This window comes from Suncus etruscus, chromosome 4 (genome assembly GCF_024139225.1).
Source record: "Suncus etruscus isolate mSunEtr1 chromosome 4, mSunEtr1.pri.cur, whole genome shotgun sequence".
Lineage (NCBI taxonomy): Eukaryota > Metazoa > Chordata > Mammalia > Eulipotyphla > Soricidae > Suncus > Suncus etruscus.
In genome coordinates, this window is record NC_064851.1 from 47,300,020 (window position 1) to 47,317,223 (window position 17,204).

Below are 17,204 nucleotides of genomic sequence, written 5' to 3' on the forward strand. Positions count from 1 at the left end.
CATAGCTAATCCTAGTTCCATTCCCAACACTTTATATGGTTCCCCCACGTAAGCCAGATAGATTTCTGAGCACAGAGCTAGGAATTTGCCCTGAGCCCGGGTGTGGAAATAAATAAAGCAATGTAATCTGCCAGGATCATTAAACTATTAATTTATATATATACACATATACATATGAATTCTAACTTAACTGTGCACGGTTTGATAAAGTACATTTTTCTAATGACTTCAAAATTAGTTTTACAATTTACCCAATTAATATACAAGACAACTATAGCCTCCAAAGTCTTGGCAATTGTTGATTATTCCACTGGAATGTTGACGAAGATCACTAAGTTAATTAGGCGGCAATATTCTAGTTTAACCCCTAAAGTGTATGAGCTCTGTATCAATTCTGGCAACAAAGGCCAAGCACAGCATCTCTCAAGGCTCTAAATTAGAGGAAATAGTCCTAAACAGCAAGGAAAGTGCCTTATGGGAAGTGTAGTCTCTTTCTGGCACCTCAAGGGAAAATGTAGTCTGTCTCTCTCTCTCTCTCTCTCTCTCTCTCTCTCTCTCTCTCTCTCTCTCTCTCTCTCTCTCTCTCTCTCTCTCTCTCTCTCTCTCTCTCCTCTCTCTCCTCTCTCTCTCTCTCTCTCTCTCTCTCTCTCTCTCTCTCTCTCTCTCTCTCTCTCTCTCTCTCTCTCTCTCTCTCTCTCTCTCTCTCTCTCGAAAAATATTCTCTTTTCCCGACCCAGATCCACGCAGCACCCTAAAAAAGAGGCCTTTCTACGGGTTGTGATACCAGCCTTGGGCCCGCCCCTGGCCTTCGCTCTAGAGTTGGCGATGAAAGAATCGAACAGCTGCAGAGGCGGAGGTTTTGCAGCAGATGACAGCATGTAGCCTTGGGACGTGCAGTAGATAGAGTACCGGCAGGAAGTGGGGCCTGGTCCTGCAAAGGAGGGACTCCAACTCCCACAATGCCCCGCTTTCGGACTCGAGCCGGATGTGAGGGGCGGGACTTCCTTTCTGGCGTTTGTAGGTGCAGGGAGGGGGAAGGAGCTGAGTTTGTTTTTCTTGTCTGTGGCTAGCCTAGATAAGGTCGCTCTGTGGTTGGCCCGCGAGCTGGTAGATTGTGGCCTTGGGTCTGTGTGGATAATAGTTAAGTTCTGAAGACTTTTGGTGTTGTTTCTTTTGTGTGTGTGTGTTTTTTTTTAATAATTTTTTGGTTTAATTAATTAATTTGGTTATTACTTCTTTTCTTGTGGGAGTTAGAGGCATGTCAGGTGGTGCTCAGGGCTACTCCTGGCCCTCTGCTCTGTCATTCCTGGGGATGCAAGGGATTGAACTGGAGTTGGCCACATGCATGGAAGCACCTCAAACTGTACTATCTATGCACATTGCAGTATTCATTTAATGAACTATGTAGTTTCATCTTTCATGTTTTTCAAAGGTGAGTAGTTCCCTTTTGTGTTGTTTTTGTTCATTTTTTAAAGGTAACCAGTTAAATTATTATTTAACAATAAAAGAATTTGTATTTAATCCTTGCAGATCTATCGATTTAATGCATACGGCCATATCTGAGTTCGGTTTAATTCAGGGTTCTTCCAGCCTCCCTACGTCACTCTCAGTTCTTTCCACTCTCCCAGGAGCTACAGAATGAGCACCTCTGAGGTGAGCCCTTTATTTATTCCCTCTTTGAATTATAATGGATTTGTGAGGTTTATAAGAATCCATGCATTAAAAGGACAGAAAAAAAATAAAGGAAATTTGGGGAAGAGTTTCAGCATTAGTTCAGATGTTTGAATTTATAGAGAATTTTTGTTGATAAGTGTATATCCCAGTTAATAGTTTGAGTTCAGTTTATTTTTTTATAAATTATCTTTATTTAAACACCGTGATTACAAATATAATTGTAGTTGTACGATTACAGTCATGTAAAGAACACCCCCCTTCACCAGTGCAGGATTCCCACCACCAATTTCCCAGATCTATCTACTCCCCACCCCACCCACACCTGTATTCAAGACAGGCTTTCTTTTTCCCTCATTCATTCACATTGTTATGATAGTTTTCAGTGTAGTTATTTCTCTAACTGCACTTATCACTCTATGTGGTAAGCTTCATGTCATGAGCCGCACCTACATGGGAAGATGGGGGAAAATAAGGGTTGAGACTGAGGCAGTAAAATATTAGAAATGAGATCTGTAGGGCGGTATCAAGGTCACAATACAAGATGGATGTTATGGATATGTAAAATATATACATACAATACTATCAATAAGAAAACAAGGATAAAAAAATTCCAGTGACTGTCCCAACATAAACCAGTGCTAGAACGGCCCGCCCTCCTCCCAAAGCGCATTCCCATTAGTGTAGGGAGAGGTAGGGGGGAAGCCTGAGGACCACTAAGAATCCACCTGAACCCACTTCTGGCCATCTGAGCTGGCACCCCGCGAAGGCCTGGAGTATTGGGAAAAAGACAAGGACAGCTGGGGGCCTGCCAAGCCTCCCAGCACTCCCCAGACTAGGGAGAAGGGCTCTGGTATGGGGCCTCCCCAAACCCCCCATACCTGGCAAGAGCTGGTCTCCAGAATCAAAGAGGAAACTGGAAGCCAGATATCTCCCCGCCCTCCTCCCCATGCACCTCTCCCCTGGAGTATGGAGGGAGAGGGAAGCCTGAGGACCACTAAGAGTCCACCTGAACCCACTTCTGGCCATATGAGCTGGCACCCAGGGAAGGCCTGGAGTCAGGGGAAAAAGACAAAGACAGCTGGGGGCCTGAGTTCAGTTTATTTATGAATGTGCTTTGAGATCTTCAATGATGTACCAAAGTCATTAAGTTGTTTAAATCCATCTTTTTATTCACAGATATTTTGAGTGCAAAGGAAGAGCATTTTCCTCAGTATGACCCTTGAAGCATTACCTACTTTTTAATCCTGACTAGTACTATTACTGACTTTTATTTTTTCTGCCTTATTTCTTCTTTTCCGTTCCTTTTATTTGTTTTATTTTTGTTTTTGGGTCACACCCAGCAGTGCTCAGGGGCCATACCTGGCTCCACGCTCAGAAATTGCCCCTGGCAGGCACAGGGGACCATATGGGATGCCGGGATTCAAACTACCGTTCTTCTGCATGAAAGGCAAATGCCTTACCTTCATGCTATCTCTCTGGTCCCATTCTTTTCCATTCTTTTTTTTTTTATATATATAAATTATTTTATTGAAACCAGTGTTTCTTTTGTTTTGTTTTGGTTTTTGGGCCACACCCGGCAATGCTCAGGGGTTACTCCTGGCTGTCTGCTCAGAAATAGCTCCTGGCAGGCACAGGGGACCATATGGGACACTGGGATTCAAACCAATCACCTTTGGTCCTGAATTGGCTGCTTGCAAGGCAAACACCGCTGTACTATCTCTCCGGGCCCTCTTTTCCATTCTTTTTTTTTTTTTGGTTTTTTTTTTTTTTGGTTTGTTTTTTTTTTTTGGTTTTTGGGTCACACCCGGCAGTGCTCAGGGGTTACTCCTGGCTGTCTGCTCAGAAATAGCTCCTGGCAGGCACGGGGGACCATATGGGACACCGGGATTTGAACCAACCACCTTTGGTCCTGGATCGGCTGTTTGCAAGGCAAACGCCACTGTGCTATCTCCCCGGGCCCCTCTTTTCCATTCTTAATACTTCAGACACTTTTGATCATCACAGGTGTTTCACCCACCACTCTATTACCATCTGAGTATCCTACAGTTTAACTCATTTCTAACTGCAGTCTATATTAAAAGGTTCATCACACCCCACAGATTCAGGCTTCAGTTTTACAAGACAGCTTCCTACCCTATTCAGATTCCAAGTGCAAGTTCACATTTTCACCTGTGCTTCTCCAATCAATCAGTTACAAAGTTGATGTAATAGGTAAATCCCAGAAAAGGGGTATTTTGCGTACCTTGTAGAACTCAGGAAGGAGTTTTTCCTGTTTGTTGACAGATGTGATAAAGGGTACAGATGACCAGCAAGAGGAAGTGATAAAGAGGATAAGTTCTGGAGAGTGTAAAATGCTGAAGCTTTTGTACCCTTTGAACTGGGGGGTGTCACCTCACTAACAGGTGAATGCATCACCAGCTTAAAAAGGCTCCAAATCCAGTTTGAGGATTTCTATGGAAATTAATCATCTCTTAGTTGATTAATTACTTACTTGCATCCTCTCTAGAGAAGTAGGTAAAAATTAAAATTCCAGACTTCCGACTGTGGCCTAGACTTCATTTAGCACCCCTCACCCAGGGTCTGTTCATAATCCCCTCATTAGTATAAGGTATTCCTTGTGCCCTTATCAATTAGAAACATACAGGGGTTAAGGAGCTCATTCAGGAACCCAGATCCAAGATAATAATATGTAAATAATTTCTTTCTCTGCTACCTGTATTTATCAAATTACTTACATAAAGGCTTCTTTGTGCAGCTGTACAAAATAATAATGCTCAAAATTTTCTTAAAAAGTTCTCCTTCAGACCGCGGTTTGATCCCCTGGCATCCCATATGGTCTCCCAAGCCAGGAGCAATTTCTGATTGCATAACCAGGAATAACCCCTGAGCATCATGGATGTGGCCCAAAAAACAAAAACAAAAGTTTCTCTTTGGAGCTGGAGCAATAGCACAGAAGTAGGGCGTTTGCCTTGCATTTGACTGACCCAGGACAGACCTGGGTTTGATCCCCAGCATCCCATATGGTCCCCCAAGCCAGGAGCAAATTCTGAGCTCAGAGGCAGGAGTGCCCCTGAGCATCACCGGGTGTGGCTTAAAAAAAAAAAGTTTCTCCTTCAGTGTCACAGTGAGAAGGGCATTTGCCTTGCATGTGACAGACCCAGGTTCAATCTCCAGCATCCCATATGGTCCCCCTAACCTTCCAGGAGTGATTCCTGAGTGCAGAGCCAGGAATAAAGCCTGACCATCATCAGGCGCGGCCCCCCAAAAAAAACAACAAAGGAAAAAATGTACCCATTATCATTCCTACTACTAGTCTGACTACCAACATGATCTCCATATATAATCTTAGTTTCTTTAATTTTAGATTCTACATGCAAGAGAAATCAAATTGTTTGGTCTAGCTTTGTCTGAGTTGTTTCTTTTTTTTGGGGGGGGTCACACTCAGCAGTGCTTCAGTAGTTACTCCTGGCTTTGTGCTCAAAAATTGTTCCTGGTAGGCTCAGGGGACTATGTGGGATGCCGGGGGATTGAACCTGGGTCTGTCCGGGTGCAAGACAAATGTCCTACTGCTGTACTATCACTCCGGCCCCGTCAGAGTTGTTTCAGTTAGCCCTTAATGGTCCTTAAATTGGTCTTCTGTTTCTATCTTCCTCTCCTACATCATTGCTTCTGAAAGACTAGTCTGATCATGGGTACTACCTCAGTACCCAAAGTTGCTAGTTAGCATGTTTCCAGGTTTGTGTATTTAGATAGTCTCGGGACAGTACATTGGAGTAAAAGAGAAGATAAAAGAAACCTGTTTCTTTTTTTAGGGGGGGGGAGTTCAGTTTATGGGTCACACCCGGCAACTTTCAGGGGTTATTCCTGCCTCTACGCTCAGAAATCCCTCCTGGCAGGCTTGGGGGACCATATGGTATGCCAGGATTTGAACCACAATCCTTCTGCATGCAAAGCAAACGCCCTAACTGTGCTATCTCTCCAGCCCCAAAAGGAAGCCTTTTTAAGTGTACATTCAGCATTATCATTATAAAATTAAAGTAACACCAATAATATCATATCTTGGTGTTTATATGCTTGTATATTTCTCTATGTAGATGAATAAGATGCTTTAGAGCACAAGTAATTTATTTGCTTCTCAGTAGTAGTAAACACGAAAACATGAATTACAAAGTTATGCTCTTTATCTGTTTTGAACCTTCAGACTAAAGAGAATGTGTATTGTTTCAGGCCTCTGTGTCATTCGAAGATGTGACTGTGGAATTCAGTCAGGATGAGTGGCGGTTCTTAGGTCCTGCTCAGAGGACGCTGTACAGGGAAGTGATGCTGGAGAACTACAACCACCTCGTCTCTGTGGGTGAGCTCACCTTACCATGAGACTAAAACACAGTTCGGTTTGCTCCTTTTTCAATTTCTAGATTGGAGTGTTCACAGAAAATATGAGTTATTAATTTTTACTATATGATTTGATGAGTTTAATTTCATTTTGCCTTCATTTCTCTGTAAACCACTAATTTATTTTCTACTACATTGCTTTCACCTGTGTAGAAATTATATATATATATCTCATACTGTATTTTTTAATGTATCTTTTGTGATTAATTTATGTTTTTGTATTATGATTATTCTTCTTTTTTAAGTAGTAGTATTTTGGGTTTTTTTTTTTTTTTTTTTTTTGTTATTAGGTCACACCCGGCAGCACTCAGGGGTTACTCCAAGATCTACACTCAGAAATCATCCCTGGCAGGCACTGCGGACCATTGGGATACTGGGATTCAAACCACCGTCATTCTGCATGAAAGGCAAATGCCTTACCTCCATGCTGTCTCTCTGGCCCCAGTATTTTGGGTTTCTTTTTTTTTTTTTTTTTGGTTTTTGGGCCACACCTGGCGGTGCTCAGGGGTTACTCCTGGCTGTCTGCTCAGAAATAGCTCCTGGCAGGCACAGGGGACCATATGGGACACCGGGATTCAAACCAACCACCTTTGGTCCTGGATCGGCTGCTTGCAAGGCAAACGCCGCTGTGCTATCTCTCCGGGCCCTTGGGTTTCTTTTTTAATTAATTTAAACACCATGGTTTACAAAGTTGCTCCCAATACAGTTATTCAGTGTTCAACATCAATCCCATTACCAGTGAAACATGACCTCCACCATTGTCCCTAGTTCCTACGCCCCCAAGCCTGCCCCTTCATAGTTACAAATAATTTACTTAATATTGCTTATTACAACTAAATGGTAATAGAATTATCAATAAAAATCTTTTATTAAAAGAAAATTTATAAAAATGGACATTATCTCACAATGAGTTCATATGTCATTGAAAGTTTATTAAACAATGTTTGTTGCTAGTTGAGTGTTCTGTTGTTGGTTTTGTTTGTTGAGCTTCACATCTAATTCGGTACACTCCTACTAAGATGTAAGTATTGAGAAATCCGGAGTTGTCCTGCAGAGGATTTGTGAAACTGGGTTAATAAACTGACATAGTGGGGACCTGGATCATGGGTCTGGCTCCTAGAGCTTCCAGAAGTATAGAAGGTACAGGGGGGAGGGAGAAGCAGCCCCCCAATTACAGAAACTACAGGGATCTTAGTCCCAAAACCAGTATCCTTGTAGTTTGGAGCAGTAAATGTCTCTGCAGAGATTAGTGGAAAAGCAGTCAAGCTGGGCCATTATTCTGGTGGTGGCTGTGCAGCCATGTGTGCAGCTGCTGAGGCTCAGGGGAAAGAGGACTTGCCTTGCCCTTCTGCAATCAACTTTGAGACCAATATATTCTTGAGTTTTCACATTTGGCTTGCCTCTCTTTCGAGAGCTAAATAAGTCTATGGCACTGACATATTTGGTGGCAGCTGTGGATTTTGGGCTCGAAGTAGTAATACCTTTTTCTTTAACCTAGCCCCCAAAATAGTAATACCTTTTATGCACATTAGTTCTCCATATCCCAGCTGATAGTTACACAAGTTTTTCCTTTCTGGGCTATTATACTACACCTGTTTGGATAATTTGATTTACATTTTCTTAGGTAAATAGCCAGAAGTATATTATTGGTCTTATTATCACTTTATAAAAACTTACATAGGTTAGGCCAGAGTGATAGCACAGTAGTTAGGGCATTTGACCAACCCTGGTTCGATCCCTGATTACTTATAGCTCCTCGAGCCTACCAGGAGTAATTCCTGAAGACAGTCAGGAGTATCCCCTGAACACCACTGGTATGGCTCAAAAACCAAAAAACAAAACAATCTAATCCCATGCATGATCCCAGGTCCTAAATTACCTTTTCATTACAGGATATTGCTGTATAAAACCAGAAGTGATCATCAATTTGGAACAAGGAGGAGACCCATGGTTATTGAAAAACGAATTTCCAAACAGAAATTGTTCAGGTAAGTGGTGGAATACTGGCAGGAGGTGTCCTAGGAAACTAAATGTAAAATCAGATCAATTAATAATAGGCACCTTCAGAAAATTTAGAAATAAATAGATCTAATAAAATGTGGTTATTATGGCCATAACATGAGATATTGTGTAATAGTTTTCATTTTTTATTTCTTTTTTTTTTTTTTTTTTTTTGGTTTTTGGGTCACACCCGGCGGTGCTCAGGGGTTACTCTTGGCTGTCTGCTCAGAAATAGCTCCTGGCAGGCACGGGGGACCATACGGGACACCGGGATTCGAACCAACCACCTTTGGTCCTGGATCGGCTGCTTGCAAGGCAAACACCGCTGTGCTATCTCTCCGGGCCCTCATTTTTTATTTCTTAAACAAGGCAATAGTATATTACTTATACCTGACAAATAATTTGTCAACTATTACAAAGCCAAGAAACTAAGGAAGATTATAAAGCATTTGAAAAGAAAGGCTAACGTGGGGCCGGAGAGATAGCATGGAGGTAAGGCATTTGCCTTGCATGCAAAAGGTCGGTGGTTCGAGTCCCAGCATCCCATATGGTCTTCCGAGCCTGCCAGTAGTTATTTCTGAGCATAGAGCCAGGAGTAACCCCTGAGCACTGTCCGGTGTGACCCAAAAAAAACAAAAATGAAAAGAAAAGGAAGGCCAGCGTATGGGAAAAGAGAGACAAAAAATAACTTGATTAGTGATCATGTAGCTGTAAGTCACTAATTAGTAGGTATTAAACAATAAATATAAAACTCTAGGAGGTACTAAATAATAAGAGTTATGCAAATATATAATTATAAATGTAACAATATTAGAAATACGACTTATTAGGAAAAAACAGTTAATAGAAAAAGTCATAGCACTGCAGTATCAGAAGTCACTGCAATATCAAATCATAGCACTGTAAAATTTTATTATTAAATAACCGTATGGGGCTAGAAAAGATAGTACAGGGGAGAAGATGTTTGCTTGATGTAAGGCCCACCTTTGTTTAATCCCCAGCAACACATATTGTCCTCTCAGTACAATTCTGAGTCACTCATGAGCTCAGTCAGAGACCACACTCTGTGTGGTCCAAAACCTAACACCAAACAAAAAGTAACCATTTGTAAACAGTCCAACACAAGAATAAGATATATCAATCATATCAAAGTAAGCAGTCCAAAGTCATTTAGGGAGATAAAAGGCTATGAGCATGTATCAGACATACCTAAAAATAATTTGGCCCATTTAAAATATAATACACTTAATATTTAAGGAAATAAAGGTAAGGTAATTCAGAGTTGATTTATATAATTATTCAAGGTTTTGAGTCATGTCAAAATTTATAAGGTTAAATTACAATAAGGGCTTTTTTTAACTTTATTGATTGATTGATTGATTGGTTGGTTGGTTGGTTGGTTGGTTGGTTGGTTGGTTGGTTGGTTATTGTGCAGAAGTGTCTCCATTTAATTTAGTCACATTTGTCTATCTTTGCTTCCATTTGTTTGGTCCATGTTTTATCCTTGAAGATGCTTTTAGTTTCAGTGTTCTGCCTATGTTTTCCTCTCTGTACCTTATGATTTCAGCCTGATATCAAAATCTATTTTGATTTGTCTTTTGTACATTGTTAAAGAGATGTCTGAGTTCACTTTTTTGCATGTAGCTGGCCAGTTTTCCCAATACCATTGTTGAAATCTTTTCTTGCTCCTCTGAGCCTTTGTTTTTATTCCAGTACCAGGCTGTTTTAATAACTGCAGCTTGTTAGCAAAATTTGAAATTGGGGAAAACTGATGCCTAGTTCACTTTTTTGCATGTAGCTGGCCAGTTTTCCCAATACCATTGTTGAAAATCTTTTCTTGCTCCTCTGAGCCTTTGTTTTTATTCCAGTACCAGGCTGTTTTAATAACTGCAGCTTGTTAGCAAAATTTGAAATTGGGGAAAACTGATGCCTAGTTCACTTTTTTGCATGTAGCTGGCCAGTTTTCCCAATACCATTGTTGAAAATCTTTTCTTGCTCCTCTGAGCCTTTGTTTTTATTCCAGTACCAGGCTGTTTTAATAACTGCAGCTTGTTAGCAAAATTTGAAGTTGGGGAAAACTGATGCCTCCCATCTTATTTTTCCTAATGATTGCTTTGGTTGTTCGTAGAGGTTTATTATTCCCTATGAATTTCAGGAGTGTTTGATCTATTTCTCTGAAAAATGTCATGGGACCAGACTGTTAGCACTACAGGTAGGGTGTTTGCTTTGCACACAGCCAACCCGAGTTCGATTCTGACATTCTATATTGTATCGCAAGCCTGCCAGGAGTAATTTCTGGATGTAGAGCCAGGAATAACCCCGAGTGCTTCTGGGTGTGGCTAAAACAAAAAAACAAGCAAAGCTTTGGGTTTCTGTACAGGAATGTCATTAAATCTGTACAATGCTTTAGGAAGTATTGCCATTTTAATGATGTTAATCCTCCCAGTTCCTTAGCAGGGAATGTGCTTCAATTTTCTTGTTTCGGTTTTTTGTTTGTTTGTTTTGTTTTTGTTTTTGGGCCACACTGGTGATGCTCAGGGGTTACTCCTGCCTATGCACTCAAAAATCGCTCCTGGCTGGGATTCGAACCACCGTCCTTCTGCATGCAAGGCAAACGCCTTACCTCCATGCTATCTCTCCGGCCCCTCTTCTGTATTTTCTAAAAGTATATTGTCTTGAGATTGCGAGGATGCTTACCTCTGAAAAAAAAATTTTTTTTGTGGCTTTTGGGTCACACCCGGCAGTGCTCAGGGGTTACTCCTGGCTCCATGCTCAGAAATTGCTCCTGGCAGGCATGGGGGACCATATGGGACGCCAGGATTCGAACCGATGACCTTCTGCATGAAAGGCAAATGCCTTACCTCCATGCTATCTCTCCGGCCCCCCACATCTGAAATTTTAAGCTTATATCTTTTATTATGTTTAACTAAGCAAGTACCTTGTGTTCATTATGAAATACACCATTCTTACTCCTTCTCTCCCACATTTAGTAATTTTAGTTTCTTTGCCACTTTTCAGTGTTGTTGGTTTGCCTTTCATAGAAGTTTTTTTTTTTCAGAGCCACTACAGTGGACATGACTTTTTTAACTCTTGTTTGTATAAAAAGGCTCATAAGTTCTTTGAAATTGAGAAATAAACTGGATATGTTATCCTTGCTTGGATGTCTTTTTTATTTAAAAATACCATATCATACTATTTTCTTCTGTAAGGTTTCATTTGATAAATCCATGAGTCTTCTGATAACTCCATTTAACATGAGTTTTTGCTTTATTCTTACAGCTTTTGAGATTCTTTAGCTTTAGTCATGTTATTGTTTTGTTTTCGTTTTTCTATTTTTATTGCTAAGATTGGTAGATCTGGATATACATCTTGAGATTTGAGTTCTACTTTATTATTCCTTGACAATAATTATTTTCTTTTCTCTCATTCCTCTCCTGTAACCCCTGTGAAGTGAATGTTTTTCTTCATGTTGTTCTCCCATTACTATCAGATTTTTGTGTTTTGATTCGCACCAAAACTCAGGGCTTACTCCTGGCTCTACACTCAGAATCATTCCTGGTAGTGCTCAGAGGACCATATGGAATTCTGGGATCATATCCAGGTCAGCTACATGCAAGGCAAATTTTCTACCCACTGTTCTATTGCACCAGCCCCTCTTATTTTTTTTTTGAGGGGGTGGCTACACCAGGTAACGCTCAGGGGCTACTCCTGGCTATGTGCTCAGAAATCGCTCCTGGCTTGGGGGACCATATGGGATGCCCTGGGTTCAAACCCTGGTCTGTCCTGGATCAGCCGTGTGCAAAGCAAATACCCTACCACTGCGCTATCTCTCTGGCCCCTCTTTTTCTTTCTTTCTTTTTTTTTTTTTTTGGTTTTTGGGCCACACCTAGTGACACTCAGGGCTTACTTCTAGCTGTGTGCTCAGAAATCACTTCTGGCTCAGGAGACCATATGGAATGCCAGGGATTGAACCCAGGTACCTCCTGGGCAGCTGCATGCAAGGCAAACACCCTACTGCTGTTGCTATCACTCCGGCTCCCCCTCCATTTTTTTTAATGATTTAATTCAACTTATTTTTGAGCAAACCAATTCATCCCCTTCTTTTAGTATTCTAATGCTGAACTTTTTGTACTTTATAGCTTAAATGATTGTGTACTTGAGCTCAGAAATTTTTGAATACAAACATTTTCTCTTCAGCATAAAAAGCATTTTAGATACTACTCTAAGACTACATACTTGAATCTTTTTAATTGACTGATGATTGGGAATCATTGGCTTATAATGCTCTCCCCATTGATTGATGCATCTCATTTCAATACTAAAATTAAATGAAAAGGGGCGTAGCAGAAATATTTTTACTAAAATCAGAGTTTTTCTTTTTTAAATTTACTGCACATCAGTTTTTATACTTTGGAGTATTCTTTAACTATAGTACCATCCATGTAGAGGTGTGTTCACTAATTCTGTGGTTGTCCATATATCAACATAAATTTTGAAGACATTTGTGTGGAATTGAGTTTGGGGGACATTGGAGTCTTTGGCAGAAGAAAGGTGAATACTTTGGTAATGGGTGTGGTGTAGCAATCATATGCATGAAAAATCATTATTAATAGTTTTGTAAGCTAGGTGCTAGAGCAATAGCACAGCGGTAGGGCATTTGCCTTGCAAGTGGCCGATCCAGGACAGACCTGGTTCGATCCCTGGTGTCCTGTATGGTCCCCTGAGCTAGGAGTGATTTCTGAGTGCATAGCCAGGAGTAACCTCTGAGCATCACAGGGTGTGACCCCCACAAAAAAAGGCAAAAAAAAAAAAAGTATTGTAAGCCATAGAATTGCAAAAATATTTTTTTAAAAGAAAATACCTGTATGGCCAATAAACCCTCATTATCTTTTCAGGTATTCACGAATGGAGGAGCCACACTGAATTTAAAAAAGATTGTAATAAGAATAGGGACCATTTCAGTGAAATTATTCAACTTCAAAGGACTGACACAGAAGATGAAACTTTTAATCAAAGTGTACGTTTTCAACAAAATCCAAGAACTCACACAGTAATGAAACCTCTTGAATGTGGAAAAAACCTTAACTACTATTTATCGGTGACAGTACAAAAGAGAACTCACACACTAAAGCCATTGTCTGATAAAGATGTCTTATGTACGGAAACTTTCAATTCTCTATCAGCCTTTACTGTGTATAAGAGAACTCACAGAAGAAGAAAACACTATAAATGTTGTGAATGTCAAAAATTCTTCTCTAGGAAGTCATGCCTCATTATACATCAGAGAACTCACACAGGGGAAAAACCTTATGAATGTAATGAATGTGGTAAAACTTTTGGCCATAAGTCAAGCCTTGGAACTCACCAGAGAATTCACACAGGTGTAAAACCATATGAATGTAATGAATGTGGCAAAACCTTCAGCCTAAAGTCAAATCTGCGAATTCATCAGAGAATTCACACAGGGGAAAAACCATATAAATGTCATGAATGTGGCAAAACCTTCAGCCAGAAGTCAGGTCTTGGAAGTCACCAGAGAATTCATAGAAGAGAAAGACCTTATAAATGTGATGTATGTAGGAAAACTTTTAGGGAGAAATTAAACCTTACAGAACACCAAAGAATCCACACAGGAGAGAAACCCTATGGATGTAATAAATGTGGTAAAACGTTTAGCCGTAAATCGAGCATTATAATACATCAAACAACTCATGCTGAGGAATATCCTTATAAATGTGATGAATGTGGGAAAACTTTCAGGCAAAAATCAAACTTCAACATACATCAGAGAATTCACACAGGGGAGAGACCTTATGAATGTAATGAGTGTGGGATGGCGTTCACATCCATGTCCTACCTTAGAATGCATCAGAGATTTCACACAGGGGAGAATCTCTATGAATGTAATGAATGTGGAAAAACTTTCACACGAAAATCAATCCTTGGAATACATCAAAGAAGTCACACAGGAGAGAAACCCTATAAATGTGATGAATGTGGGAAAATGTTCAGCCAAAAATCAAACCTTGGAATACACCAAAGAATTCACACAGGGGAAAAGCCCTACGAATATAACAAATGTAATCAGACTTGTATCTACCTACCATACCTCAGAACTCATCAGAGAATTCACACAGTGGAAAGTACCCATGTATGTATTGAGTGTGGTAAAACTTTTAGTCGAAAGAAAAGACTTGGAAAGCATCAGAGAATGCTTTCAGAGAATAAGCACAATAAATGTATTGAATGTGAATTTGACATTCAGCAACTATTTTCACCACTAGAAATGTCTGAAAACTTATGAAAGATACATATCCGGGGCCGGAGAGATAGCACAGCGGTAAGGCGTTTGCCTTGCATGTGGAAGGACGGTGGTTTGAATCCCGGCATCCCATATGGTCCCCCGTGCCTGCCAGGGGCAATTTCTGAGCATAGAGCCAGAAGTAACCCCTGAGCACTGCCAGGTGTGATCCAAAAACCAAAGGAAAAAAAAAAGATACATATCCAATTAATGTGGAAATGCAGGGCAGTTTTCACCAGTAGGAATAAACGTAGTGTTTCTTTTATTTTCTATAATGTTAACTCCTTAATCCCTAGAAAATTCAAAGACTATATTGTGATAGGGTTTGCATCACCTTTATGGAGGACCTTCCAAAATGGAAAACAGGTTGTTCAGACCTGGAAATTTTATACATTTTTCCAAAAAGAACAATATTTTGTTTTTCATCTTACTCCTAAGATATTTAATTTGGTTTCTTATATTCTTTCATGTACATGACACCATTTTTCTTTTTAAACTTATTTTATAAAAGACCATGTTTTACAAGATTATTCGTAGTTGGGGTAGTCATACAATGCTCCAATATTGATCCTGCCACCAGTATCAACTTTCCTTCACCAGTGTTCCCAGATTCCCTACCTTAGCCCATACCTCATTCCCCTGCCCGCCCAGTCTAACATTCTCATAGGCACCTTTTTAAGTTTGAGTATTAAAGTTTAGCCTTACAATGTTAGTGTTGTTGACTCTGATTTTTATATTTCTTTTTTTTGGGGGGGGTGGGGGAGTCACACCTGGCAGCGCTCGGGTTACTCCTGGCTCCACGCTCAGAAATCGCTCCTGGCAGGCTCAGGAAACCATATGGGATGCCAGGGTTTGAACCATGGTCCTTCTGCATGCAAGGTAAATGCCCTACCTCCATGCTATCTCTCTGGCCCCTGATTTTCATATTTCTTTTTTTTTTGGGGGGGGCCACACCCAGCGGTACTCAGGGGTTACTCCTGGCTGTATGCTCAGAAATAGCTCCTGGCAGGCATGGGGGGGTCATATGGGACACCGGGATTTGAACCAACCACCTTTGGTCCTGGATCACCTGCTTGTAAGGCAAACGCCACTGTGCTATCTCTCCAGGCCCCGATTTTCATATTTCTTTTTTTTTTTTTTTTTTTTTGGTTTTTGGGTCACACCTGGCAGTGCTCAGGGGTTATTCGGTTATTCCTGGCTCCAGGCTCAGAAATTGCTCCTGGCAGGCACGGGGGACCATATGGGACGCCGGGATTCGAACCGATGACCTCCTGCATGAAAGGCAAAGGCTTTACCTCCATGCTATCTCTCCGGCCCCGATTTTCATATTTCTTAATACCACCAGTGTATTAGAATCCTCTTGAAACCTGTCCCTGTAACTTCCCATGTTTCTTCCCCATTCTCCGCTTTGCTTCTTCCTATACTCTATGGCCATAAAAGATCTAGGCATCACCCCTTTAAATCATTGCTTACCCTTTTCCAATTATTCTAAATACCATATATAAGAGAAGTCAACTTGTGTTTTGACTTCATTTGTATAGCATATTTTATTACATCCATGTTGGAACAAATTGCATACTTTCATTATTCCTTTTAGCTGTATAGTTTTCCTTTGTATATGTATATGTATATGTACCATATAGTCATGATCTACTCATCTGTCATTGAACATCTAAGTAGATTCTAAACCTTAGCTATTTTACTGACAATTAAAATAACATACAATTGTACTGACTTATAGTTAATAATTATATTGATAATATGATTAATAATGGTGTACAGGGGCCGGGCGGTGGCGCTGGAGGTAAGGTGCCTGCCTTGCCTGCGCTAGCCTAGGACGGACCGCGGTTCGATCCCCCGGTGTCCCATATGGTCTCCCAAGAAGCCAGGAGCAACTTCTGAGCGCATAGCCAGGAGTAACCCCTGAGCGTCACAGGGTGTGGCCCAAAAACCAAAAAAAAAAAAAAAAAAAAAAAAAAAAAAAAAAAAAAATAATGGTGTACATATGAAGGGCAGTATATTTGTAGATTATTCATAGAAAAGGACAAAGGGTTTTGAGTTTTCAGAGGTTATAAATTATGAAAAGAGAAAAACACATGAAATTAGTGATAATTGTGTTAGAATTAAGCATTAAGTTCCCATACAAGGTTCAGCAAACGTACAAGAATCAAATACAATCTGCTGCCTATTTAGACTCATCTGTGGATTGTTTTCATGAAATGCATTGGTGTTTTAATGCTGAGTTAAACATGAAAATAGTGCCAGAGCAGTAGCACAGTAGGTATGGCAAATGCCTTACACACATGGTTGACATGGGTTTGATCCCTGCCATCCTATATGGTACGCCAAGCACATCCAGGATAATTCCTGAGTGAAAAGCCAGGAGTAAACCTCAGAGCATCTCCAGGTGTAGTCCCTAAACCAAAGATCTTTATGGGAACCAGATGGATTGGGGGGAGGGAGAGAACAGTGGATAAGGCATTTGCCCTGCACTCAGGAGGTATGATTCCTGGTACTGCACTGTGTCCTCAGAACCACCAGGAGCAGCTCTAGAGGACACAGTAATAGCTGAATACTGCTTGGTGGGTGTTGAAAACTAACAAATGATACAAAAATCTTTAATTTCTCGTAAAAATTCAAATGTCATTAGTTAACTCTATAAAAGCAAGTCATTTTACTGTTTACTATCCAGTAAATGAGATGAATATATTAAGTATGATGTGAACATTACAAAAATACTAAGCTTAGCTAAACATTTGTTCACCATTATTTATAATATACAGTAACAGTTTCTACGTCACATTATACTGCTAAGGGGCCAGAGAGAGCATGAAGG

General features: G+C 40.5%; 1 protein-coding gene and 1 long non-coding RNA gene across 2 annotated transcripts; both read left to right on the forward strand.

Annotated features, from left to right (window-relative positions):
- Nucleotides 1-1,355: 1,355 nt before the first annotated feature.
- On the forward strand, nucleotides 1,356-5,916 carry LOC126006804 (uncharacterized). The gene is made up of 3 exons (XR_007494875.1): nucleotides 1,356-1,432; nucleotides 1,531-1,653; nucleotides 5,902-5,916. It is a non-coding gene; the product is annotated as an uncharacterized LOC126006804 (long non-coding RNA).
- Nucleotides 5,917-13,012: 7,096 nt separating this feature from the next.
- Nucleotides 13,013-14,378, forward strand: ZNF782 (zinc finger protein 782). Its single transcript, XM_049772253.1, has one exon. The coding sequence runs from the start codon at nucleotides 13,121-13,123 to the stop codon at nucleotides 14,369-14,371; it is 1,251 nt and encodes a 416-aa protein (XP_049628210.1). The 5' UTR covers nucleotides 13,013-13,120; the 3' UTR covers nucleotides 14,372-14,378.
- Nucleotides 14,379-17,204: the final 2,826 nt, after the last annotated feature.

Bases quoted from the DNA above. Each gene is read 5' to 3' on its own strand.
- ZNF782 (XM_049772253.1), top strand. From the start codon at position 13,121: ATGAAACCTCTTGAATGTGGAAAAAACCTTAACTACTATTTATCGGTG.